The 26,763-nt window shown below is 38.8% G+C and overlaps 1 protein-coding gene across 1 annotated transcript; it reads left to right on the forward strand.

The window, feature by feature from the left end:
* Positions 1-1,041: 1,041 nt before the first annotated feature.
* On the forward strand, positions 1,042-26,662 carry lifra (LIF receptor subunit alpha a). Its single transcript, XM_030059384.1, has 17 exons — positions 1,042-1,164; positions 10,261-10,469; positions 11,410-11,546; positions 12,001-12,154; positions 12,514-12,789; positions 13,210-13,339; positions 15,265-15,401; positions 15,890-16,032; positions 16,373-16,526; positions 17,715-17,779; positions 17,975-18,215; positions 19,402-19,689; positions 19,873-20,022; positions 20,202-20,339; positions 20,934-21,027; positions 21,331-21,397; positions 21,748-26,662. Exons 2-17 carry the CDS (start codon positions 10,370-10,372, stop codon positions 22,450-22,452), a joined length of 2,979 nt encoding a protein of 992 aa, XP_029915244.1. The 5' UTR covers positions 1,042-1,164; positions 10,261-10,369; the 3' UTR covers positions 22,453-26,662.
* The last annotated feature ends 101 nt before the right edge of the window (positions 26,663-26,763 follow it).

Genomic DNA, 26,763 nt, shown 5'->3' on the forward strand with positions numbered 1-26,763 from the left:
ATAATAATAATAATAATAATAATCAGATTTATTGAATTAATTTAAACATGTTTCTAAGATAAGATGATTAAAAAAAACATTAAACGCTATTGATCCCCTCGTGGAAATAGAAGCAGGACATTGAATGGGATTCAGCAGGGACAAAAAGATAGATAAGCAAAAATAGTTAAGGTCGTCAAAACACAACAATAACACAGGAAAATAGAATATGGAACACGGCCATTCTCATATCATTTGTTCAATGTGAAAGATGTTTTTTGTTGTTGTTGTTGTTGTTGCTTTTTTTGCAAATAAATAGGCCTGATAAATGCAACAAATAATTCATTTGATAGCATATTAATTGAACAGTATTAATGAGAATTAATAGGACTATGATCGAGTTTTACCTATGGGAAAAACTTCTAAAACTTAAAACTGTAAAACTGTAATTCTCTCGGTTCGAATTGATAGAGACCCAGACGAGTCACCGTCAATGAGTAACCACTAAATTGCTTACCGCTTATTTTGCATTTATGACGCATATATTCTGAAAAAGCTAACAGTTGAAAGGAAAAATATGTTTAAAGTGATTGTTATTCGCTTAGGCGACTTCTCACCAATAACAAAATCATCCTCTTAGTGAGTGATGCATTCACGGCCATGACTTACAGCCCACCAAACATTAGCTAGTACCAAACAAAAAAATCAAGCAAATGGTTGATTGTTCCACGACATAGAAAGAGTTATCGCACATTATTTATATATGGCAATTTTTTTCATTTGAAATAAATGTACTTTACTAAAACTGACGACTAGTATATCTTCCAGTGATACCGGAGTTAGAGCGTCAGAGAAATTGGGGTCTGTCGCCAAACGTTAGCGGTTTATGAATGTCCCATTTTTTCCATATCCAACGAATGCAGCACAACAATGGAACTTGTCCCGATACAAAGAAAGAAGCTCATTGGCTGTAAGAAATGTCAATCATGGTCCTCGGTTTGAGCCTCGCCCCTTTCCAGTAATCCCAACCTAGCCTGGCTTCATTGGGAATTGCGTACACACGGGGTCTGGGCTACATCGAGAGGCTGTTGGACCGTTAAAAACAGTTTACTCGCTTTCTGAGTTGACGAATCGATGAATATCCATCTGAAATTGAGTTGAAAAGGCTGTCCAGTTACACCAGAGGTAATTTTGCTGCCAATTTGAACTACATAACAGGCGAGTAGCAGTAGATAAATAGGCTGTTAGCTAGCAGAAATTTTCTAAACATGAGTGGCCTGCATCTGTGTGTGCGGTGGGCTGCTGCTGCTGCTAACTAAACTACTTTGAGAAATGGCCTGTAAATGTTGTCCTAGATATTTCAGCCTTCACTCGCTTTCTTGACGAGATACATCGGCGAGGTAGTGATAATTTATAACGAATTTCATGTAATGTGAAGTTGTCTGTCTGTCCTTATCACTGTCAGTAGAATTAACAAAATTTGTGTCCACAATGTTGACCAGTGGCTAATGCTAATGATGCACTTGATGTACCTCAAGGTCTGTACTACGTGTTATTAGCCCCCCCCCCCTTCTTCTTTTCTTTTCTTCTTCTTTTTTTTTTTTTTTTTTTAATTATAAGAAGCAGAAACAGATATTGCATGGGGGTCTCTTACTGAGCAGACGTACACGCCTTTTAGTCATTATTTGTGTATTGGGTTGCGCATTGTGCCATTTCATCATCACGGTGCTGGTCTTCTCTACAAGGTAAACAGCGTCAGATTAAGTAGTCCTATTATTTATAGTTACTTTTCTTCTTATTATTATTATTTGTATTCGAAATTAATGCCATATTCGGTGTCTCAACCCCCCCCCCCCCCCCCCCCCCCCCATCCCACCAATCCCACCACCACCACCACTATCCCCGATTTTTTTTTTTTTTTTTTTTTTTTTTCTCCCAGTGTCAACTTGCTTCACTGGCATGACATGTAAATACATTTGTGATGCCAAATGTAAAGAGGGAAAAATAATAGATATTGGGAATAAACATAGTGATATTAACAATACAATCTAGAAACAACAGTTAAAGTAAAATATAAAAGAAGAATTAACATATATTATGAATTACCAGTATTGTACTATGATGTGCTGGTCTTTTGCTTTATGAGTTAAAACTGTCTCTACTCATTTAGCCCTGCTCTGTGGCAGCAGAAGACAAATTTAGTTGCAGTTCTTTCATCTTCCCTCAACAGAAAATGTGGCTTTTCAATATCTGGCAGGATCATCAAGTCTAGGACTGATGTTTTTTTCAATGCTTTGGAAGTACTTTGCTCTTATTTTTCTGTACTTGGGACATGTGCATAAGAAATCTATTTCTGTTTTATTATTTCCATTTTTTTTTTTTATATCTTTGTCAGATTTTTTTTATTTTGACCTATTCTGCCACTTCAGTTTTTCTGTTAATAGGCCTATAACAGAGGAGATTGTTGTTTTTATTCTCATCTCTCCATTTTTAGTGGTGTTATTTTTAAATGTATTTTGAATCTTTTGATGGATTAGTGAGATCTGATGACAGGCAGATCTTGTTGACAGGTTGTATTGTGCACTGAACGCTTAGAAGAGCTTTCTATGCAATAGTCTTGTTCTGCCTTATTTAGATGCAACCAAAATGTAATTGCTTTTTTTTTTTTTTTTTGGGACATTTAGCAGGAATATACCAACTTCTGTTCTACATGCATTAGGCTAGTCAGGATACTCTCTCTCTCTCACTGCCTGTCTGTCAGTCAGTTTGTCTTCTAAAAATGTCATGGCCATGTCCATTTTTACACTGAGTTGTGAGCAAATATATTGGATGGTTGTGGTCCGATCTACGGTCTACATGCACACAGAAGGAGTTGTTTTTCTAACAGTGCCCAATGATGTCTCTTGCTTTAGGTTTGGTGAACGTTTGCTTTCACAGACAAGGTGGTAGTGCTTTAAATCTTAGATAACCTAACTGTGGTTACATAGCTCTACTCAGTAGTTGGTTCATAGTTTGGTTTTAATACTACCAATAATGCTATTTATAGTAATCTTTACTCGCAACACAATTTCAAAAGTGTCAAATGTCAATATTTAAAGTGCAGTGGAAAATGTAGGGGAAACAGTGAGGAAACTCCCACCTGGAAGGACAAAGGCAGCTCTGTTGGTGTATTTTCTTTATGACCAGTCAGTCTCATTTGTCTGTGCTAAGAGACATCAGACTGAGTTGTATATTTTGTGGTGGTGGGGAATTGGCGGCATGTTTTCAATGTTCCTGTTTTTTGGGACAGTTATTTATTGGAACTAGAGATAGCTCGTATATTTTCATAATGACTGTTTTGCTCACTTCCTGTGGTTTCCATGATTTAAAGTCACAGAGGATTGGTCATCTATTAAGAAAGGAAGGTGAGGAAGGAAACACTGTTTGGTCGACATCCAAAAGCTGTGGTCACTGAGGACTGAACGTCCTTTCTCCATCAAGGCCAAGAGGGACAAACATTGCACATAGACACATTCACTCTTTCACTCTCCCTTGCTCTCATGCTCTTTATATGCCTTTGACTCATTCTCTCACCAATTTCCTGTCTGTCTCTCTTTCCGTTCAAAGGTCAAGCATAATTAGCAGCTGCTCTCGGATCCAGTTTCAAAATGTCGCTGCGAATATAGTAGACTGGAGCTTCTGCCTGCTTATTTCTTTGGCTGTGGTGGTTATAGTATGACAGCCTAATGACAGAGTTGTTGAGCGTAGGCTTAACAGAGACACAAGTTTTTGACTGGATTTGGCTGTAAGTAGGCCATCCCACACACTCTTGGTGGAAAAAAGAAGACAAAAACACATGGTTTTTCTTAGAGGCTTGCATCTGGTTTTTAAGTGTTGGTTGTGGTACGTAAGTTGGTGTTTATTGACTTTAGAAATTGATATGAAGATGAAGATCATGCGACATAGGTCCTAGAAGGTATGGTTCACTTGATCAAGCATGGTCTTAAACTGTTGCAGCTTATATTGCTGTATATACTGCTTGCTGCAAAGGTATTCTCCCTCTAGGACAAGTAAACACTTGAGAGTTACATACTTAAGTTTCAAAGAACATAATTCGTAACCATAATCTAAAACATACAAATTAAATTTGATAGTGAAGAAACTTTTGGATTAGTGTGTTGCAGTGTCTTCCATAGAATTTTTTTTTTTTTTTTTTTTCAAGCAGTGGTAGTTTGGAGTAATTTTGGTTTTGGCTCCAGGTCTGTCCCTATTTCTGTCTGAGTTTTGGTTCTAGTGGAGGATGTTATGCCACTGTTATACTTTTAGATACTTTTTTTGATACTTATGTGACTGAAAAACAAAATTGTTTTTGTGCACAGCGACATGCCACACATTTTCTAGCACAGTGCCTGAACGAATATATCAGCAGCAATGGTGTGTTAGATGTTTTGAATTTCTTTAATACTGGAGAATGGCACCACTGGCCCAGACTTAAACAGAACAGAGGCAAAGTCCACTTTGGAGAGGGGAGATGACCTCTAAATGATGCTGCTGTGTAGTGCAGGCCAGTCTGTTCTTTTCTCAGATGCAAATACTGCAGGGCAGGCATACAGTGCAGGTTTTATACAGTGTGTTTTTTTTTTTTTTTTTTTTTTTTTTTTTTAAGTAAGAACAATGTCTTTGTTGTCTTTGTTGTTTGTGGTCACATTTACTACTGCTGCAAGGACAAGGACCAGAGCACAGCTAAGAAGTATTGATTTGTGTGCATGTTTGTGTGCACTTGCAGATATCAGTTTCTTGGTTAGATTTCCCAGAATGTATGTATGTTTTTTTTCACCCTTCCCATCAATGCACTGTGGCTTTATTTGATTGTCAGAGCTCAAATTGTTAGAGTGCAGATTAGAGGTTGTAAATTGTTTCTGCCTGGGTCCCAAATTGGAAAAATAATTTTCTCTATTATCTCAGACACTTAAAAGTTATTTATTTTCTTTTTTATGTTGTGACCCACTAGGCCTGCATCAGACTTAGCGATCACTTTGGGTCCAGACCATTATTTTGAAATATTCTGAAAGACTGTCCTGGACTGTTGTTGGGGATATCTTTTCCTGCTTGAGCACTGCCTCTGAATTATCTGGAGATGATGTTATTTTGGCCAGATGATGAGTAAATTAAAACTAATAAGAGGTACAGCAGTATTTACATCTTACTTAATCAGCAGCAACGGATTCCCAGCTGCCATAAAATAAGGACTGAAAATGTGTGCATGCAAAACAAACAGAAGGTCAATATGCAAAGTTTGTCCATACAAGCCACATGTTCAAATAAGAGCTATTTTCAAACCGTATGTGGAACTTGGTACAAGCAATGAGACCAGGAGTGAGCACAGACTCCAGAAGTGAAATTTCTTCCTGCGTCTGTGCTGCTACAAAATTTCCTGGAGGAAAGAAAATGCTGTAGTGATCCAGAGAAATGATTATCAAGATGTTCTTCATGAATTCCAGTGGACTTAACAGCCTAACTGGATGGGATTATTTTTCCACGACATTGTGCTCTGTGATTTCGTTGTCCATTTGACTTGTGTCTTGACTTTTTTATTTTTTTTGGTTGTTCATGCTTTTTTTTTTTTGTCTTGAGGTGAACTGTGTTCCTAAGACCCATTGTATTTTTTTTTTAATTTTTTATCTCAGTTGCACAGACCAGAGGTCTGTTTCCATTCTTCTTGTGCTTTTATCATCACATTTTATCTTTTGTTTTGTTTTCATTTTTATTTACACACTGAAAAAAGCTAGCTCTTATACAAACTCAGTGGCTGATTGTTCCTGCTGTGATTTCCCATGATGATTTTTTCCCCTGTGATCCCAGTTGTCAGCATGGACTTCCTTCAATATGTCAGGAATTTTGAGAGCATAGTGGTTATTTCTGCCATCTTTAAAATTTGTAATTGCCCTCTGTCCATAGTCTGGGCTGTTGTAGGGGACATGATGTCCCCAACGTGACGTCAGTTTGGTCCCCACAGGTGGTGATGTTTGTGGATAAGGTAATGAAAATAGACAGATTTACAGTATTGACAGAGACAGATAAACTAATAAGCAGAGGCCAGGAAACTGAGGGATGCTGTCTTATTTCTTTCATAAGCCCGGCAATAGCCTCGAATCATCATAAATCCAAAGAATATATAGCCTGTCTGATTATATTAGGGTCACAGTGTTACCTGTGATCTAAGCTACACTGTCTCCCACCAGAAAGGAGGTTGCATGCATAAAGACATGACACACACATACACAATTTTCTGTAAGGGTTTGGCCCTTGTGTTTGTTGTTTTATAAAGATGCTGCAGGTGACTGGTTTCAGTAATGGGCTGGGCTTATATTTGTATGTGCTGTGCGCGCATGTGTCTGTGCCTGTGTGTGTGTGTGTGTGTGTGTGTGTGTGTGTGTGTGTGTTTTGTATTCAGAAAAGTCTCCCTGGTTATGTTTTGTAAGTGATGGGTTTGGCAGTATGCAATGTGTTTGTGAGTGTGACTTATCAAGCTCTCCAGCTTTTCAGAGCCTGTCCCAGCTTGTCTCAAGGGAAGCCAGACTGCACACACATGTCCACAAACGCACACAAGTCCATCCAGGTTTAGACTGAAACTTAAATCCCTGTGACATTTCTTCTCATGGGTTATGCAAGCAAGTTCATTTTCTGTTTCATTCTTGCAGACAACAAACACATATTGGAGAGTGGTTGAAGCTTGGCCTTACATTCCTCACCAAGTTGTCGATGTTGATATAGCCTTTAGAAGCACTTTTTTTTTCTGCCACTATGCCAATCTATAGCCCTTTGTATCCTGCTCTAGTGCCTTTGCATCTCCAGTAATAACCTGGAGATGCTGACCTGTATTTCTCAACTGCATCCTTGTGCAATATATATTCTGGTCTTGCAGGGGTAGTGGAATCAATGGTTGCCTGAAAATATGTCTGCAGTTCAGTGGTCAAGATTATTTGCTTATTTGTTTGAACATTTATATTTTATCCAAGTCCATTCTTAAAGTTGTAATTGAATGCTCCAGTGAATCATGCAGTAGGCTTATGATATAACTAAAGTGTCAGGATTTCCACTCGTCTTCTGTATTGACCAGATGTGTCTCAATATATTCATTCATTTTGTTTGTTGTTGAATATGACTTGAAAAATGCGAGCAGGGGAAGTCAATAAATAGCTTCCTCTTCTTCCTTCAACAACTACGATCCAGGTGCCTTTGAGTAAGCCACTTGAGATCTTAGTCATTCAACTTGAGCTGCTCAGTAGTCAGCAAGAGAACCATGAGGAACTGTCCAGCTCCTGTGTGTTAAATGTGTATGTGAGAGGCAGGGAGTTTCTGGAAAATTGCATAGTGCAACCTTACCTGAAGATTTAAAAAAAAAAAAAAAAAAAAAAAAATCTTCAGGGAATAGCAGCATGGCCTGTCAAGTGTACCTTTATCATATGTTATGGCCATGGTGACCCTTGTCATTTTAACGTGACTTTTGTGTTCAGAACTCAGCTGTGTCTGCATTTGTGTGTCCCGACCTGGCACTTCAATGTGATCTGCCTGATCGGATATTGATCCGATATATTCCACTAAATGTATTGATAAATCGTCCGGATAATGCCCACATTCTGTCTGCACCTCTCTGAGATCCGAACTCAATTGCAAGCCAGGCCACCTCCGCAAGTGGTCTGGAGCCAAGTGCCAGCAAAATCCGTTCTTGGAATGTACAGAATTGAAAGTTAATGTGTCCTGGCATGATCATATGACAAAAGTCGCATTGAAAAGACAAGTGTAACCACGGCCTATGACATCACTATGGGGAAAATCGGCCAGAGCAGAGGAGATAATTATACAAATGGGTCATTGTAATAAACAACACACCCACACCCAGTGAGCAGGATTAATGGCAGTGTACCATATTGGCTAATGGTGCCAGTGGAAGGAAGTGGGTATGCTAGCGGTAGAGATGGGTACACTGACCCCTCCATTCAACATAAGACAGTGCGTTTGCTGAATATTTCTTATGCAGCAGTGAAAAAGTTGGGCCTGTCCCATGTCCGTTGTGTTTTGGGTTTTTCAGCTGCACTGTTGAAGTTAGCTATTTGAAGCAGGAGTAAGAGGGCTCCTCAAGTTTGCAGAGGGAAGTCTGGATTCATTCAGCTCTTCAGTACTTCAGCTACCTTTCTACATTTTACATATGTGTTTCTGTTATTTGGTTAACCTACTCTATGGCGTGTCTTGTAAAGTGCTGTCTGTACCTATCTATATGATTCTGGGCATTTGATTCAAACTGTGGTAAAACTAGTGGTGTAAGGATGATTTAAGCAAATGTACTCGAAAACTCACTCTTCATTGGGAGGCCCACCATTTGCCATGACATCATTAGCTGTACTGCCTGTGTCTGCTCACGGTCATTGTTGCTATTCACTAAGCTAGTAGGTAATTAACAAGAATATGCCTCTCGGACAGACATGAACAAACAGTTGAAGGAGTCATATTTTTAAAAAATTTGTGTGCTTAAAAAAAGCACATATTTTGGCCTGAATTTCAGATAAATAAAATTTTTGTCTCTTTCGGGGAGGTGGGTGGCACTCCCCCAAGGCAATGGTAGGGAATACGCTGATGTGGTGGTATTGTAGAAGTATATTAGACAAATAGGCGATGTGCACTCCCAATCATATTTACCTTTAATCAGAAGCACACGTCTTGAAGTGAATAAAGCCCTCTGCTTCACGAGTTTTAAATCTAGCTTTGGATGTGGAAGATTTTGTGTAATACAGCACTATAAAATTGTCTTTGATTATAGCTCTTTTTGATGCATGGGGAAAAATTTTTCATTCATTCAGCTAGTTCCAACATGACCAACATGTGAGTTTGTCGCCATTAGACATTAGATGTGTCTGGACTGAAAGAATGGGGCATTTGACAGAGAAACCGAAGCAGCCGCCTTAGGTGTCATAGCTAACTTCTAGTCTGTCTGGAGGTGAGGAAGTATTTACCTGGTCCGCCCTATTATGATAATAATTTGGCAGTGAGGATATTCAACCTTGTTTCTTTCTTTCTGTCTTACTTTCGGCACAGAATAGAGATTCAGTAATTAAAAATTAAATATTCAGTTCAGGGTTCATGATCACTGTGTCTGAAAATAGGCTGCAACAGTAACCTAGGACAGTTTTATTTCAGACTAGACTGCGGGTTTCTTCCTGCAAAAGTAAAGAAATGCTGTAAAAAGTCAAAAGAGCACAAGAGATTGAAACTGCTCCTCAGAACAGAGCAGTGAAAGAGTCCAGCAAATTGCCAAGTATCTAATTTGATGAAATTACTGGGCATACCAGAATGTTCTCAGAATAGGGAAGAGCTATAAGGAGGTATGAACTGAGCTTCCAAGTGGCCTCACAGCAGCACAAAAACAGCTCTCATCTCAGTACGGTCATATTATTAAAGGCCCCATTAAAAAAATAAATAAATACAAAATCCGGTAACGTATTTATATGTGTTGCATTACTCTGATTGCTCAAAAGTTCCCCTCCCAAGTCCTGAGCATTTTACATTGTGTATTTGTTTTGTTTGTTGTGTTGGTGTCTGTATCCACTCTCTTTTCCTTCACATGTGCAGACATAAAAGCCATACAGAAATCTGAGTGTTTTTACATGGCCCAATAAATCGTTTTTTCAAGTAGAAATCTATCTGTATTAACTGGATTTCTCTCAATCCCTTTTATTTCTTCTACCCCCGATTACAAAAACTGGTTCTCGTTTTACATGGCATTTGATAAATCACATAGCTGCCTGTACGAGGCGAATAACCCAATTACTAAAGTGCACGTGAACACAGTGACCGACAGTGCACATGCCTGTACCCAGGGGACCTGGAAATGTAAACTGAACTCCTCTTTCCTCTTGTTTAGAAATATATATCTTCATCGGGTGGATTGTGGCATAATGAAACATCCACAAGTGAATTCTGTAGAAGTTGACTCAAGTGGCCATGTTTCTGCCTATCTCTTTTTTATGGTGTGTTACAGACTTTGATATGAAGGGTCAAACGGATAAAAGAGATGATATCTTATGTCATTATTTTAGAACCGTAGGCAGTCAGGAAGTTTGGTTTAATTAAAAAAGGTTTCCCGTTTGCTTATTAGGACTAGTCTTGACTTTTAAAGTTGAAAGGAAATGATTTCCCATGTACCCCCTGGGTTTTTGTTTTTATTTTATGTTTGTTTATCTAGAGTTTTAGAACATCTTCGATGGATTTATCTCATTCCCTCTATGTCACTGTCTCTTCCCACAGGGTGCCCTCTGTCCGTGTCTTGCCTCTCAGGATGTCTAGCCTGCTGTTGCTGTAGGGAAAAGGACCACCACATTAAGCTTGATAGGCACTGACCTGCCAGCTGATCGCCATGCCTCGCTCAAGTTTTAGTCCCAAGCCTAAGTGTAGCCCAATCTGGCTCATCTGTATCCTTCTGGGCCTCTCTGCTGTGCACACGCATGGCAAAGATGGTAAGAACCGATTCTCCAACAGGAAAAATCCACCCACTGTTATACGATTAATCTGTATAATCTATGCTTTCTCAAGAAATTTCAAGGTCTTCAGTGTGAAAAGTTTGCTTGATAAACTCTGTGGTATTAAATTTGATAAAATGATGACAACACACGATGCATATGATGAGGCAAATAATCTTTTCAGTGATGAACTCTTTGGCACTTTCACTGAATCCTCTGCACATAAAAATCAGCCATCAAAACTAAAGCTTGCAAATCTTGCTTGAGTAAAGAGCTGAAAAAATGTATCTCTAGGATACACAAACTATATAAAGACTATCTAACCAACTTCTCCCCCTTAGACTAAACGTTAATTATTCCAAATATAGAAACAAACTTAATCATATGCTGAGAAAACCAAGAAAATCAATAAAGACAATATTATCATCATTAATAATAATAATGATCCATTTTTAAAATGTTGTGGTATGAAAAGTACATGGAATATCATTATCAGTATTTGTCTGTAAATATGTGGCAAGCATATACAGATGTCTTTAATTTTAATGTTAGGTGGGTTTGTTTTATAAGCCTTTTTTGTCATCACATTTTTTTGCATTTTTTATGTTACTAGATATTTCTTATCTTTTGTTTTATTTTATTATATGCAGGAATAAAGAACTAAAATGCTGATAAACAATGTGTTATCTGATAGTTATTATATATCCTCAACCCCTGGACACAGAAGTTCTGGCCAAAGTCAAGATGAGTGTATGCCTCAAAGAATTGAAATCGGCTCGTATCGTCCATTTAGCACGAGTCATCAAAGAATGCTGTGTTGTTTTCTTTTTCAATCTCTGCTTCAACAGTTGAGTCTGTATAATGTGTATATACATAACACTTAATTATCTATTTCTCACTGTATGTTTGTGTGTGCATGTGTTTTTCTTTTTTTCAGTACCCACTGTGCCCCAGCAGGTGAGCCTGTCTCCCAACTTAGAGACACAGCAGCTGACTTTGTCCTGGCTGGGAGGAGAAAGCACAACATTTGACATCATGATCCTAAGAACTGAACTCAATGAAACTGTCTTCTACGTAAGGGCTTTTCCAATATGTTTTTATTTTCTGCATTTATGGTTTTACATTTTTCCTAATGTTTTTCTTTTTGTACAGTTGTATTAAGTTGAACTGTAATTTTCTTGCATCGTAAGGGGAGCTTTTCAACTGATATCTAGTGCAGCAAAATGTGTTGATGAGGCAAATAAATATTAGTACACCCAGCTCGGCAGCAAAAATGGGATCAATGTATCTATAGCTATATCATAGCTTAGGTAGGTGGTACAAGTGAGAATAGGTTTTGATGTTAGAAATTGAATGAGTGAAAATGACCACTTAAGTTAAAGTGAATCACATCTAATTTCTATGGTTTTGTCGTTTACTGCTTGAGGTATATCTATTGTTATCAGAATAAACATAAAAGCCATTATCCTACTAACCTCTCATTGTTCTTGTTCTTTTCCTTTTTGTTTGTTATGTGCATGAACCATAGGAGACGGTGTCAGTGACAGCAGACAAGATCAGCGGTCAACACCAGTGGAACTGGACCTCAGTCGAACCTCTGGAGTGTACCTCGCTGTCAGTCCAGATCCGCTCTCGAGATGGACAGACAACAAGTGACTGGAGTGACACTCACATACTGCCAGGTGAGATTATCAATACTTTTTACATTTCAGATGACTGATTTATCAGTGAAAATACCTAACCTACCTAACCTAACCCTAACCCTAACCCTAATAAAAAACAAGTTCTAAAATGTTGTGCAAGTCTGACTTTGCAAAGGATCTACAGGACACCAGTGACTGGAACAACATATAAAAATCAATTTCCTATTTTCAATAAAATCCAGTTCCTCTTTCTTCCTGAATTTTCCCTCAGGTATGCACAGTAAAATATTTGTCTTGCTTGCTCTCTTCACCTTTGTCTTTTTATGTTCCTTATGCCCCTATATCCTCCCTCTGAAAACTGAAAACCCTTCATTTGTCTTGTTTTTCCTCCTCCTCAGGAATGGATCTCCCCAGCAACAAGGATTCCCAGATGTTCCCGCAGGACAGAGTTGTATCTGTGGGAACCAACACCACTTTCTGCTGTATAGTGGAAGAGGGCTTGGGCTTCGGCAGCATTCGCTATAGAGATCTAGTCATGAATGTGACGCGACTGAGTAGGCGGAGCTACGCCATGACACAGATCAATCAGGGGCCTTCTGGCGTCACAGGAACCAATGTCTTCTGCAGCAGTGACGAGAAGACACTTCTGAACGGAGCAGTGGTGTTTGTTGGATGTAAGATGGATGGGAAGATGAGACTGGGGCTGTTACGGCTGTCAAATCTGAGATGGATAGATCCAGTTTGTGTGGGGGGAGAGAGGGAGTTAGGGTTAAGGAAATGGATCAGTCAGACAGATGGAGATATATATTATAGATGGGAATGGATGGATCAGTCTGGGATGTGAAGTACTTGAATACAAAATTGGCAATGTGTTTTTCAATAACGATAATTATTTAATGCAATAGGTCTTGGGTTATGTGAAAAAGATTTTGGATAATCATGCCAATTTCCACACTGATACACAAATGATTACCTGTAATTGAATCTGCTCAGAATAGATTTGTGAACAAGTTTTGGTGCAGAATTTGATGCTTCAAAAATTCCATAATTCCAACATGAATAAATAATTTAGTACTTGTTCCCATTCCCATCAGATCCTCCGCTGCCTAGTGATTTGGTCTGTGAGACCCATGACTTGGTATCAGCTGTTTGTCAATGGAACAGAGGACGAGACACACACCTCTATGGGAAGAAACGAAAGACGTACTACACACTGAATGGAAGGTACTTCACACACACACATACACACACCTTTATGGTTCGATAATGCATGCCAGGTGAAGGCTGCACTTTTAAGTATCAAGGTGGTCTTCTTACCACAGCAACCTGGAGTTGAATTCAGTCCGAACCCTTTGCTGCATGTCATCCCTTCTCTCTCCCCTGCCTTTCCTGTCTCCGCTGTCACTATCAAATAAAGCCAATGAACAGAGCGTAAAATCAGTGAAAAATCACTTTGATAATATGTATTTTACTGTTCCTGTCTGTTACACAAGAAACACCTCATTTTATTATTATGGTAGAGAGATGGAGATATGGTTTAGTGTATTTCTGTATTGATCAGCAAAGAAAGCCATCATTTCTGTGGTGCACTAAGGAGAATTGAGTTGCAGTCCATTTTTGAGACAAATGCATCTAATAGCTTTTGACTCCAGTATGTGCAGAATAGTCTGTTTTTCTACAGTTTAGCTGAACATTTTGTTGACATTGGTTTCAGAAAGAGTTAAACATTTACAATTATTGATTTGAACACTGCTTTTTCTCAGTGTTGAATCTTTTAATCTTTGCATGTCTGTATGTCCTGTTCTTCATGTCTTGTTGTAAAAAGCACTCTGCTTTGACATGAAATTTTAATGGACACAGTCTTTCCTCTAGAATTTTTGAGCGACTGTGGTGCTTTTGATTCAAGCTGAGTTTCTCGAGCTAAATTCTTTCTTTGTCATAATATAATCATTACTTCTAAAACAGTGTACTGTGTGTGTGTGTGTGTGTATGTGTGTGTGTGTGTGTATCTATCTATATCTATCTAGATATAGATAGATATAGATGATAGTAAGATACAATGTTTATTTTAATTTCATGTTTTCTCTGCAGTGGTAGCAATTTCCATGCTGTAGCGCTGCACCACTGCTGCAAATGAATAGAGAAGAAACTCTGTTGGAAAAAAAGGGGGGAAAAAATCATTGATTTACCCTTATAGTTTTATTTACACACAGCAAAAGAGGAATACAAGTGAGGTGTTGATCACCACTTTGGACACACAGCACCATAAGTGTAACTACACTTGGCTACACAAACCTAATTCCAGCATGGGATTTGTCTTAAAGTTTGTCAGTGATGCTTATCCAGCATCTGCCTTAAGACCAGTAGCAGAACTGATATGCAGTGGGCTGCTGCAGACATGTTGAGACCTGGAATGCATTATTACTCAGTCCAGCAGCCTCCTAGAGCAAAACAACATGCAAGAGAATAACAAAATAGGTAGTGCATACACTGTGCTCCAAAAGAGAAGGCAACTGTATCCAAAACCTGTACTGTTTTAATATTACCTTTTGTAAACTTAATACTGGGGAGGGGCTTTTTTCCTTACCCCCACTCCCATAGTCATGGTCAAGAGTTTCCAAAATTCAAAATCCTTCCATCCTTCCAATCCCTCTCAAGTTAACCACTGCCTGGATCAAATTCAGAAGTTCAGTGTAACCCTAATAAAAATGGGGATGCATAGAATGAATGAGAAAAATCAGTTCAAATTCAAAGCAATTTATTATGAGCCAGGAAATAGTGTTCTGTGACTTTTTCTGAGAAAATATCTCTGCATTATTCATGGTTGTTCACCCTACCTCTCTTTAAAAACACCTTTCTCCTAAGAAAAAAATGACCAGAAGACACAAGGTTACATGGAATACAAAGCACTTAGTCTAAGTAACCACTTGCTGCTTTTTAGCATCCATTTAACACTGACAGGAGATTGGCTGCATACCAAACCCTTTACAGGAATTGCACTGGGACCAGGAAAAAAAAACAAAGTGACATCAGGAATGTGTCTGGGCCTGTGTCTGTTGACTAGATTATTGTTTTGTTTTGTTTTTTTCATTTTATGGTAGTAGTTAACATGTTTACAGCTGTAACTTAATGTATACATATATTTTCAGGGACTGTACAGAGGCCAACCAGAACCAGAAGTGGTCAGCTTGTAGTCTGGCCCAATGGGATGGGAACTTTACCCTGGTAGCAAGGAACCTGCTGGGTCAGTACAGTCTGACTGATTCCTCTGAACTCAGCCTCAGAGGTAGGTGTCTGTTAACTTGAACTTTCATCATGGATGGATGGATACACAGTAGCAACTAGTCATAAGACCTGATTTGTGTAGCATTTTTCAAAACCAAGGCTACTACAGCAGAGACAATACAATTTTGGAAAAGCAAGATGCAATTTCACCAAACTAAGATGGATAGAAATGAAGAAGCATTTAACACTAATGTTTTGACTCTTATTCAGATCCATAAACACTGGTCGACATAATTATTATAGTAGATGATGTTTGTTTTAAGATGCTCTTAGGATGTTCCCTGTTTTCAGCACAGGAGAGACACAAAATCAAATTATCTTTAAGGGAAATCCAGTGAGGAAGAATGTTACTCTAGTCAGAATTGTGAAATTTTAATTGGATCTGTTATTGTTTTTTCCCTTGTAGAATTTGTCAGCAGAAATATTTTTTTGTGATTTCATGATTAGAGTTCCTCTTCTGTTTTTTGATTATTGTCTCTTTTCCCCCAGTGCGTCCTGTGGCACCTGCTAACCTGACTTCAGTCGTTCGAGCCTGGAACGCCACTTTGCTGTGGCAGTGGAAGCACAGAGGCTACGACTCACTGGCTCTCATATGCCAAGTAGAGCTCACCTCCCACTGGCATACCACAACAGTGAGTTGGCTTTGTGTGTGTTAGTGTGTGTGTGTTGGAGCAAGTAGCTGTGTTGTGATTAATATATAATTATATGCTCTATTGCTTCAGTTTAACTTCCTCAAGTCCTTTGGTTTAAGTTTAATGAGGGTGTGCCACTGAAATGGTAAATCTAACCAATCTTTTTCCCTGTTGAAGAAAACCCTGGCTTTTGTCTTGTGTCATTTTAGTGCACATTTCCATAAGAGTGCATCAGCCTGATTACTCTCCTCAGATTCTGACTTGTATGGCCATTTTCCCCATCTTTGTGACCACCAAAGTAGCAAACAGTAATGAAACGTAATCTGATGTATGTTTTCAGCGTACTTTCTCTGGTGTGGGTCTGCGGTCAGTCATTGTTTTGGACCTGCGTCCTGATGAGGACTACAGCATTAAGGTTCGCTGTGGAGTCCAGCAGAACTTCTGGAATTGGGGTGACTGGAGCGGCCCACTTGCCTTCAGAACAAGCATTGACAGTAAGAAGGCTTTACAGTGTTTGTGGTACTTCCACTTTAAGGGATAGATCGCTGTTGATATGCCTCAGCCAACTGACACAGCAAACACAGCAAACAGGATGTTCTTGGTTGTTGATGTTAAATAACAGTTCACTGATACTGCATTTTGGCTTGATTTTAAGTTTCACTCTCACTCATCACACAAGAAACGCTTGAAAGTGAAAGTTTGAGACCTTCTTAAGAACCTCACCAACTTCAGAATGACAGCTGTAAAAAGGGCAGATTTTTTTTTCTCCACAAGGTGATGCGTAAGTCGTCCAAAAATATATATATTATTTATATTATTATTATTTAGTCCATAAATATATAGGCTAAGCAGTTGTCAACCTACTAATCTCCAATGCTATAGGCCTATTATATGCGCTCTATCTGTTTAATTTATTATTAAACATCTAACAGTAATATTAACTACAATGTTATAACAGAGTGACAATGATTATATCACATGAGCCATTGTGAAATAAGTATGATTCATGGTCACACACTATTAGAGTAATATAATTAAATTAATTATATCTTAATGCATTTATTTTCATTTTATTTGAATGTAGCATAATTTGAAATTAGTCCATATACTAACGGGTGTTGAATTAACAAATTCATTGGTTTACGATTGGAGTCATTGACTAATAGCAATTTCACAAAGTTGAACAACAGGGCACTGGATTAATTTAAGCTTGACTTCTAGCCTGGTCCGGAGAAGACTACGGCTTAGGTTAAGTTTCCATGGTAACTAAAGTGGGATTACTTTCATGAAACCGAGTTCAGGCTAATTATAGCCAGGCTTACTGGCCAGGTTAATCTCGCAAGATAATCCACCTTTCATGAAACCCATTAATCCCTAATCCTGGCTAGATTAAGACAGGATAGCTGCTAAATCCAGGCTTAAAGCCTAATCTAGGTTTCGTGAAATAGGCCCCTGGGCATTTGTAGCTATTTTCATGTTGTTGTTTTTTTGTATCCACTGTGCATTTATGTCTAGCATTTTTTCTAGTATTATTTCAGTAATCACCACCTTATTGTGATCAGTAATCAACATATTATGCCAATTTATTTTCAATATGAAGCAATGTGACTTATCTGTAATCATTACATAACAAAAATGGTGCTATTTTCAGTAATCCCTGTGATTTTTTTTTTTCCCCTCAGTTCCTGATGCTCCTGATGTGTGGATGTGGATAGAGAGAGACAATACTGGGCGGCTCATGTGGAAGGTGAGTATTATTATTTATTACTATTATAGCATTGTTGTTATTATTATTATTGTTCTTTTTGTTTCTAGAAACAGGCAAAGGTTGAATTGGTTTGATTTAAAAAAAAAAAAAAAAAAATACAAAAGGCTGTTTAAATCTAAACTGCACTGTCTCCCCATCTTCTTTTCTCTCTCTTACCCCCTTGATTTCTTCCAGCCTCTGACGCACAGGGAGAGCCATGGACAGATCACAGGTTATGAAGTGACACTCTGGAGCCCAGATGAGAACATACAGCACACAGAAACGCTTCCTCAGAGTATCTGCACTGTGCCGATCAATCTTACACACATCAGCACCACCGGCAGCAGCAGCAATAAGGTCATAGCTACAGTCATAGCAAAGAATGCAGCTGGGGTGTCACCGCCTGCCAGTATAGTTATGCCTCTGCGCTGGACAGGTAAGTGGATCTTGAGAGAGGCATCATTGGGGCAATGTTTGGGATGAAATAAAGATAAAAAGTGGAGTAGGCCAGGCACACATGCTCTCTGGCATTATCTGCATATATCTACAGTATAGACACATGCTCACCTTTTTTAAGCCATTATTAGGTTAATTGGGCCATTTAGAACTTTTATGAGTACTAGTTAGTTACTACACAGTTTCCTCAGCAGTTTTATAATCAAGGGGGTTAAACTGTGTCGTACAGTACAGTACAGGACTGTAGTGCTGTCTCTTTTGTGTTAGGCATTATGGAGTTAATACTATGTCTGATGGCTCGAATTTTGTAATTAAAGAAGGCTGAAAACTTGTAACAGCCACAAAAGCATGTTATGAAGTACAAACTACAAACTAGTTCAGGGGATACTGGAGCCGGGGGCAATATGATTATCTAGCGCTTTTCAGTTTGAGACTATAAATAAGAAGTCCCTCTTTTTAGATTTCATGGTGAATCTGTAGGTTTGATTTACGCCATATTGCTCTGCTTTTCCAGTACTCCCTTCTCTGGGCCCTTACTCAATGAGTGTCCATGCTTTCTTTTGCTTACTAGAGACCGATTTAACCTTAACAGGTGCAGTGGTATCATTTATGTTAGCAATTTCACCCATACCAGTGTTTGTCCTCTGGTATGGGTGGCACTTTTACATGTGACATGTGACTGATCAAATGTGTCAAGTATAGTGGAAAGTTCTTTGGCATTTTTGTCATTTACATCTGTGTATACATTAAAATTACCTGTAATGACTCAATGAGTCAAATTCAGTGCAAATACAAGAAATTGTAGATTATTTTGGTGGCCTGTGATCACCATATATAGCAAAAGGCTTGCTTATTATTTGAAGCATATTTTTTACCTATCATTGTCACCTTTTAAGATACTGGATGACTTCCCACTGATTTTTATATAATTTGGCATTTAATCATGTTTTTTCACTGCATGATCTTGGTCCCAAGGTAATGAAACAATTTCTCCCCTTGAAACACAAAACCAAATTTCAAGTGGTTATTTAAAAAGTGAGAGAAATTTAAATTAATTGGTAACTGGGATGTGGTTTTGTCTTTCACTTATTTGTAACTAATTTAGAAATAACTGGAAGACAAAAGCACAATGGAGTTTCTTCATGACACTTTTTTACCCTTTACAGACATAGATCCCCCTGCTGTGTCCAGGACAGCCTATATGGACGGAGGTTTCCCTCTGTCCTGGCAGAGTGATGCTAATGCCAGCTGTGGCTATGTAGTGGAGTGGCATGATGCCTCCTGCCAGCAGGACTGTGCTGTGGAGTGGATCAAGGTGGCTGCTGAAAACACTAACATCTCTGCACAATCAGAAAACTTCCAGCCAGGTGTAAGGTACACTCTGTCCCTCTACAGCTGCTCCTCAGAGGTTCCACAGCTGCTGCAGCGCTGGGAGGGATACATGGAGGAACTGGGTAAGAACAGCTATACATGTGCAAGTTTCTACATTGCCCTCTTCTGAGGAAAGATTATTTCAGAAATCGCACTCCTTGTTTTAATTACTGACTACTTTGGTCTCTTGCCTCTCCCATCTCAAAACCTCTTCCTCCCACCTTTATCCTCATCCTTTCCCTTCTCTTCCCCTGTGTGTCCCACAGTGCCTTCCAGTTCTGTGCCCCACCTGTCAAGTAACCAGCAGGACTCTAACATTAAGTTGAGCTGGGGAGAGATCCCATTGGTCAGCAGAAGGGGATTCCTCTTGGGCTATCACATTTACCTCAATAATGGCTCCCAGCTCATGCTCCTTGGTAAATATTTTAAAAGTGAAGTGCCGTCTCTGTATACACTCACGCTTGTTGTCTTCAGCACTGAGGAAGTGAATATATGTATTATTTATGAAACCTCCAGCACAATTTGTGATGTAATCACATGATTCAGCAGAAAAAAAACATTGTGTAATAAGTGCTTTTCTGCATTTTTTCTCTAGCCAACGTGTCAGACCCCACAAGCAGGAGTTACACAGTGAAGGGTCTCCCAGTGGGTTCCTATAAGTTCACTGTCAAGGCTTATACCTCAGCAGGCGAGGACACAGGGGCCACTGTCTCTATAAGCCTGGAGTCATACAGTAGGTTTTTGTTTAATCTTGTAATAGTTAAGTGTTGTATTTATTTATTGACATCAGAGCTCCAAATTTCTCCAAATTATTTTTTAAGTTACCAGAAATGCCCAGTCTTTAACTGAACAGTCAACTGTTAAAGAACATATTCAGTGACTATATGCACTGTATGCAACTTTGTTATTTTATGACAAAGTTGCAATGATGATTATACTTTTGGTCTTTTTGTACAATTTTTATTGGTGCAACTGCAAACAGAAAAGACAGGGTCATTTTTTCCCCCAAATTGCATTTCTGAAATTCCAATTGCCAGATAGCGACACAGATTGAAAGAATGTCACAGAGGAACTTTACACTGTCTGAAAAAAGTGAAACAGAGTTAACTAAGATCATTGATATGCTGCTTCCATGTGGGATACAATTCATTGGGATATTCAGCTAATTATCACAATCACCAGATTTACCTTAGTAGTAATACTATCTGTAAATGCCTGAAAGTCACTTAAACGTTCACCTTATTTAGGCTTAGCATTTCACTGGCAACATTCAGCTTTGTTTACACAAGTTCATGACAACACTAATACTTCCTGTCTCTCCTTATAGCTGATTGGCTAATCCTGGAAATGTTGGCATCTCTGGGAACAATGACATGTTTCCTGGTCCTTGTAACCTTCATTTGCTACAAAAAGCGGAAATGGTGAGACAGTCATGCTGTGTGTTTGTGTTTGTGTTTGTGTGTGTGTGTGTGTGTGTGTGTGTGTGTGTGTGTGTGTGTGTGGTGTATTTCCCAAATTATGCATTAATTATAAGACATTCTATTTGTTATGTAACCAAATTGTCTAAAAAAAAAGAGACAAGTATCTACCACACTGGCTATTACCCAGTCTAAGCATCAGTTTTTTGTATACTGTAGCTATTATAGAATACTACTTGAATTCATTAGCTCTTTGATGCTGGAAAGTAGTTAATGAGATAACATTTTGTTTTCCATTGTCGCCAGGGTGAAGAAGGCTTTCTATCCAGACATACCTGAGCCTAAATTGGCTGGTGATTGGTCCAGGACACAGGTACCATATCTGTCTAATTTTAGGCTATCAGACATGGTGTGGATTTTTCTATTCACGATGTACTTAAGAAAAAAAAAAAACTACACTGCTTAACTTTTTTGTGTGCGAAATTTATACACAAAACTCAAACAATGTCAGTATAATGTTTGTTTTTGTTTCCGTGCAGTGTATTCAGGCTGCATTGTGACCATGTGTACAGAAGTTTGAATATGTTCTATCTAATTTGATTTGATATGCCTGTCAATATTTGTATGTTTTAATCATCTGTGGGTAGAAAAAGGTTGTGTGGTTCTTTCCTGTTACAGTCAATCAATTTAGTGAAGTGCTTATGCATCCGGTCTGTCTAACAGGGTCCATTGGATGTGAAGCCCTCTCCTCACAGCATGGTTCATATTGTAGAGGAGCCTGAGTGGGATTCCAGTAAAGAAGCGCTCGTCGTTATCCCAGAGGAAGATGAGGATGAAGACGAGACAGGAGACGAGCCGGTTGACACAGATGAGCCCACGTCACTGCGCTACTACAACCAAGTGATAGATGACCGACCCATAAGACCACGTTTCCCAGACTCCTCTGCTTCCTCTGCATCTTCTTTAGACTCGGCACGCACTGATGTGACTTACACAGGGATCCAGACCTCAGGGAATTCCTTGGGTTTCCAGCTCCAGCCCCAGGGCTCCTCAGAGGGCCAACAGCCTCAGATTGATGTGCCTGCCAGCTGTGTGGATGGGGGAGGAGGTTACCGGCCCCAGATGCAGCCTGGATCCCTAAGCCAAGACATGGGCCTACCTGCCCCCCAGGCGTTCTCAGAGCCTCAGCCTACCAAAGGAGCCTCATTTGGTGGCTACCAGCCACAGTGCTCCTGGCATTTGGACTCCCCTGTGGAGGCTGAGGAAAGTGGAGGCCTGGCACCCTCTCTGGGCTCCCCCACTTCTGTCGCTTCCACTCAGTTCCTCCTCCCTGATAGTGGGTCAAAAGAACAGCCAGAGGGCAAAGGTCAAGGGTCGTCATCAGCAACAACCTGGTTCCACAATCTTTTGTCATCTGCAAAACCCTGATATTGTCGTCTCACTACTAGTGAGTCCATGGAGTTGCGTTCATTGAGGTGAAACCTTCATAAATCATTTCAAATTGAACATTCAGTTACCTGTTGTCACTGTCATGCATGAAAAAATCCAGCCCATATGGTTTTTTTGAGGCAGGAAGACAATTTAATGGCAACTAAACCCTAAACCTAAATTTCTGTGAGGCCTGACTTCTTATTATGAAAAGAACAGTGCCTGGTCCATAGTGTCAGGTGATGTCACCACTTGGTGTTCTCCATGGATGGTGATAGCAACTGCCACCATCAGCTGGGTGTGGGGTTTAGTTACTCCTCAGTTAAACAGGTACAGTACATTCAAATGACTATGCTTTGACAAACCAGCAGTTTTAAAGGGGCATGAAACACAGGTGGAGCATCTAGCTTTTGCTGGCATCTAGTGGTTGAAAATTTGTCCTTGCCGCAGGGATGTAGTTGTATCTCATTTGACTTATCTACATTACTGGTGTGGTCAAAAGTGCAGCACAGCTTACACTTTCAACCCATAGAGGTCAGTGCAACTTTTTTCTGCCATAACAAGATTTATGGTTTCATCACCGTTTTAACAATATTATCCAAGATGTTTATTCCCCACATATAGAAATAAACATCAATCATACAAACACCAGATTACTGAGGCAACTGTCTCTTATGCAAAAATAATATAGATTCTATATATTTATCAGTCAACAAATGTCTATTCTCTCAGCAAATCTATTCAACAGATTTCTTTCTTGCCTGTTCCACCATTCTGAACGTACCTCCTGGCTGCCTGATATCTGTCTAGTCCCTCACTGCCTTCCCTGTGACACTCAGTGACTCTACAGTGGGCATTTATCAATGTCATATCCTGTGTTTGAATATAGTGCATTCATGTTTTAGGTATCCATTTCAACTTTTTTTTTTTTTTTTTGTGTGTGATGTGAAATCTCATGAACACTAAAGAACCAAAAACTGAAAATAAGAGCACTACAAACTAAATGTCACGACACTAAAAACAAAAGAGTGCTTGGAAGGAGGGTGCACTCACTATATAGCACGAACTCTAAAAAAGCCACTCACTACAGCGAGGATGTCTCCTGCTGGCCTGCTGTTGGGATGACCTTGCATTGTTGGGATTGGACTGTGTTGTAATGACAGCTGATGGGTTACTGAAAGAAGGAAAGATGATGCAATATATAGTAATAAGGGACCAGGTACATAAAGATGGCACCTCACCTGGATCAGTGTCATTGAATCATTCCTAGTACACCCAGTAGTTTCCCCACCTCTTTTGTTGAAAGGGAGAGAGGGGATGTTGGCTAAGTGACTTTCACAACAGCCCATTGTCTTTACTTTTCTATATATGTAAGGAATAGGAAAATGTAATTACGTTGGACCAGATGGCTGCCATCTTTATAGACCTGATCCATTTTACAAAGTTGACTGTTACTGAAGGTCGAGTTAGTTGTAAGGCAATTGAAAGACAAGCTTATGAATTATAAATGGTCATTATTTTACACGCATATTGGAGTGGTGCTTCTTACTATGGTATGGGATTGTGTGGATGATGAGCCCACAGGATATACACTGATATAAGCTAGAACAAAATGTAAACCAGTATCACTACAAGAAAAAAAACAACTCTTATGTACCTTGTTGTTGTTTGTTTTTGTTATTGTGTATTCCTTGAGTAGGGGTGATGGAAGGTTTCTTTGTTACAATACCCCCAGCTGTTTTTTTTTTTTTGTTTTGTTTTGTTTTTGTTTTTGTTTTTTGTAAGAAAACATTTCACAACATTTCCTGTTTTTTTTTTTTTTTTTTTTTTTCATTTTACATGTTGTAACAACACCAGTAATGTGCCAGGAATATCTCCGTTGAATTGATCATTTTGTACAATTGTAAAAGCCTTATGAGGAAAAAAAAAACTCTTGTATTGACCTGATAAATGTTAATGCTTCCAGTCATTTGCATCATATCACCTTTCCCCACATTGCTTTGTTCACAAATGATATGTAAAATTTAAAAAAAAAAAAAGTGACTTAATTCACCTCAGAACTGATGAGAAATGCATTGCATGGGAAAATGCTGGTTCCATTGACACTGAGCATACCGAAATGTACTGATGTTAGTATTTATTTAGTTATAGCCATCTGCTAATTTTTCAAGTTTGGTTATTGTGGTTTTATAGTACTAGTTACTCCCTCATACTATATCTGTGTCTGTGAAGAAGCCTGTTGATGTTAGCAGACAAAGCATTTGCGGTGGAGTTGTGTTTGGAATTTTATTTTGTTTTATTTTTACACATGCATTTTTGAGGGAGAGCTAAGTTTAGACATGAGTTTTACTTATCTTGAAAATGTGCCCTTTTCATTTTCCTAAAGCCTTCCTAAAACATTTTTTTTATGATAAAGGGGCTGAGGGTGAAGCACATAGTGCCCCTGTGTTCCAAAAAAATCCCCCAAATTCCATGTAACTGTTAGGCCTACTGGTTATTTGTTGCGACAATTTGTGGAAATGACCCCTTGTGAGTATGGGTCACTTGGCAGCGCATTGGCAGCAGGAAGTCAGATATGGGATACTAATTGCCTGTAAGGAAATCCCACATGATCTGCTTGCTCTCCACTGAAGTATGTGTCAAGGGTGTGTACTCTTGGCTAAATTTCCCAAAAGCATCGTAATGCCATATGCAAGTTACTTTTTTATTATTATTATTATTGTTTTAGGTCATTTTTACTGATAACTTAGGAAACCAGGCCCTGGTTTGTCTCAGTGGCAGCCTAGGGCCTATTGTTTCTCAGAGCCTCCAGCCAACAAGCTTTAAGTAAAACTACTGTGACGTGAATGATGTTTTAGAGTAACTATAATGGATGGCTTCAGTGATGAACTGATAACTGGCAGTCCACTTTGACTACTATGAAAGATGTATCCACACTGCTCTGTCCTGACTTTAATTGCTGATCTGAGTGAGAAGAATTTGTTGAAAAAGTGTAATGGAAAATTGGCTTGCATCAATCAAATCAAGTTAGACAAGAATGGGGGATTAGCGATTGTGTCAGGGCAATTAAGAGAGGATATTATTTCAAGTGCTTAACTGTGGCTGCAAGATTCTTTCCTTTGAAGTCTGCTTTTATAAAACAAGCAGGGCTTTGGAGAATAACCTATGAATGCTATGTGTTAACACATCCTTTTATGTTGATTTGGGTCAACAAAACAGCACCTTTATTTTCTCTAAACCTTTGTTTTTTATCTAACAAATGTACATAAACCTTTGTCCTTTTTTCTCTTCCCTCTCAGAGTAACTGTTATACTCTTTAAAATAGTAAATTATATTCTCTATACTACATTGCATTATGGCTTGTGACTAACCAGCTTTTTATGAGGGAGTAAAGGTAAGGAATGCTAATATTGATTCCAGATGTAGTCCTATGTTGTGTAGCGGCATTCCTCTTCGATCATATATAAATTTGTTGTGTCACTGCTTACACAGCTGGAAACTTTGAAAGTGTGTCTCAGAAATCATGTAAAATAAATTAGAATTGTGATATTGTTTCCTCGGTCTCCCATTGCACAGACTTATAATAGTTTAGCCTGCTTTGCATTCGCCATCTTATAACAGCAGTGTAGCTTTGCCAGAAATTCTAAGACTAAATATTTGTTGGGCCAGTGATTACTTTCCGTTCAGACACTCTCATGGAAACTGCAGAGATGCACTTTCCTATTCTATCCTATAGAAACCTCTGTTAATACTATAGAAAATAAGGAGTGTGTGATTTAAGCTGTAGGGTACACTGTCTGCTTTACAAATCTGCCTTTCTTCTCTGGCCTTAAATGCTTGTGTAAAAATCTATGCATGTTGTACAAACTGTTACTATGTTGGAAATAGTGTCTCCTCATACCAGTTAAATCTGTTTTTATGGCATCCTGTTGCTTTGAAACCCGGAACATTGACTAATGTTGTGCATGGCAACATGAATGAAAAATCATTGTGAAACTGAAAATCCTGTCATTACTGAAAATGCTTTAAAATCCACGCTATTTTTTATTTTAGTAGGGATCGAATGGAGAGACACTGAAGTGTTTCTGATAATAATGCTTTACTGAGTGAACACAACATAAAACGCTAACTGTAAAAAAAAAAAAAAAAAAGCACTGCTAACAAGCTGAAATGCCACTTGTTGAAACGCAATAAAGTTATTTAAGTGTCCTGCAGCTTTTTACTGTTATCTTTCACTTATTCCACTTGTCCAGAATTATGTTGTTTTAACAAAAAAAAAAAAAAAAAAAAATTACCTCTGTAGCACCAATG

This window comes from Myripristis murdjan, chromosome 9, assembly GCF_902150065.1.
Source record: "Myripristis murdjan chromosome 9, fMyrMur1.1, whole genome shotgun sequence".
Classification (NCBI taxonomy): domain Eukaryota; kingdom Metazoa; phylum Chordata; class Actinopteri; order Holocentriformes; family Holocentridae; genus Myripristis; species Myripristis murdjan.